Raw genomic sequence first — 1,330 nt, 5'->3', positions numbered from 1 at the left:
TGATCACCTTCCTCCCCCCCCTCCTCATCTGTCACCTTCTCCCCACCTCCTCCCTCTGTCACCTTATCCCCCCCTCCTCCTCTGTCACCTTACTCCCCCCATCCTACTCTGTCACCTTATCCCCCCCTCCTCCCCCCTCCTCCTCTGTCACCTTATCCCCCCCTCCTCCTCTGTCACCTTATCCCCACCTCACCTCTCTGTCACCTTATCCCCCTCCCATCCTCCTGTCACCTTATCCCCCCCTCTACTCTGTCACCTTATCCCCCCCCTCCCCTCCTCCTTCTCTGTCACCTCTTCTCCCCCCCTCCTCCTCTGTCACCTTCTTACTCCCCCCTCCTCCTCTGTCACCTTCTTCTCCCCCCTCTCCTCTGTCACCTTCTCCCCCCCTTCATCCTCTCCGTCACCTTCTCCCCCCCTCCTCCTCTGTCACCTTCTCCCCCCCCTCCTCCTCTGTCACCTTCTCCCCCCCTCCCTCCTCTGTCATTCTCCCCCTCCTCCTGCTGTCACCTCTCCCCTCCTCCCCCTCTCCTCTCCCCCCCCTCCTTGTCACCTTCTCCCCCCCACCCCTCTGTCACCTTCTCCCCCCCCCCCCTCCTCTCCTCCTGTCACCATTCTCCCCCCCGCCTCCTCAGTTACCTTCTCCCCCTCCTCTTCGGTTACCTCTCCCCCCATCCTCTTGTCCGGTTACCTTCTCCTCTCCTCTCCCCCCTCCCTCCTCCTCTGGTTACTTCCCCGCCCTCCTCCTCCTCTCCCCCCTCTCTCTCCTACCTTCTCTTCGTCCACATCTGTTCAAAGGCGTCGGCCAGCTCCACGTTGCTGATCTCTTCAGAGTCCTGGAAATTCAGGAAGCCGTTCCCACCGTGACCTGTCAATCAATCAATACATCATTCAAAGTACTGTGCACGCATCTGTATGTTGTATGTGTATATATATATATATATATATATATATATATATATGCCAATTAATTACTTAAAAATCATACAATGTGATTTTCTGGATTTTTGTTTTAGATTCCGTCTCTCACAGTTGAAGTGTACCTATGATAAAAATTACAGACTCTCTACATGCTTTGTAAGTAGGAAACCTGCAAAATCGGCAGTGTATCAAATACTGTTCTCCCCACTGTTATGTGCGTGCATCCGTGTGTTTATATGTGTGTGTCTGCGTGTGTGTGTGTCTGGCGTGTGCGTACCAGTGAGGTAGATGAGGATGTTGCTATGGTCGTCAGAGAGAAGGCGTTTGGACCGCGGGGTGCTGGGAGGCAGCCTTCCCGTCAGAACACGGAGGAAGTTCTCAACGGTCACCTGAAAACAGAGAGAGAGAGAGA

At 54.6% G+C, this 1,330-nt stretch overlaps 1 protein-coding gene across 1 annotated transcript in view; it reads right to left on the bottom strand.

Moving 5' to 3' along the window:
• Window positions 1-764: 764 nt before the first annotated feature.
• pigk (phosphatidylinositol glycan anchor biosynthesis, class K) overlaps window positions 765-1,330 on the bottom strand; it is a 9,599-nt gene continuing 9,033 nt past the window's right edge. The window contains exons 5-6 of the mRNA XM_039003289.1: window positions 1,196-1,307; window positions 765-865 (exon numbers count right to left, since the gene is read on the bottom strand). Of these exons, the coding sequence (XP_038859217.1) occupies window positions 765-865; window positions 1,196-1,307 (213 nt within the window). The remainder of the gene's footprint in view (window positions 866-1,195; window positions 1,308-1,330) is intronic.

The sequence above is a fragment of the Salvelinus namaycush genome, chromosome 11 (assembly GCF_016432855.1).
Source record: "Salvelinus namaycush isolate Seneca chromosome 11, SaNama_1.0, whole genome shotgun sequence".
NCBI classification, from domain to species: Eukaryota; Metazoa; Chordata; class Actinopteri; order Salmoniformes; family Salmonidae; genus Salvelinus; species Salvelinus namaycush.
Note: the sequence above shows the minus strand (reverse complement) of the source record. Positions and strands in the feature narration are given on the sequence as shown.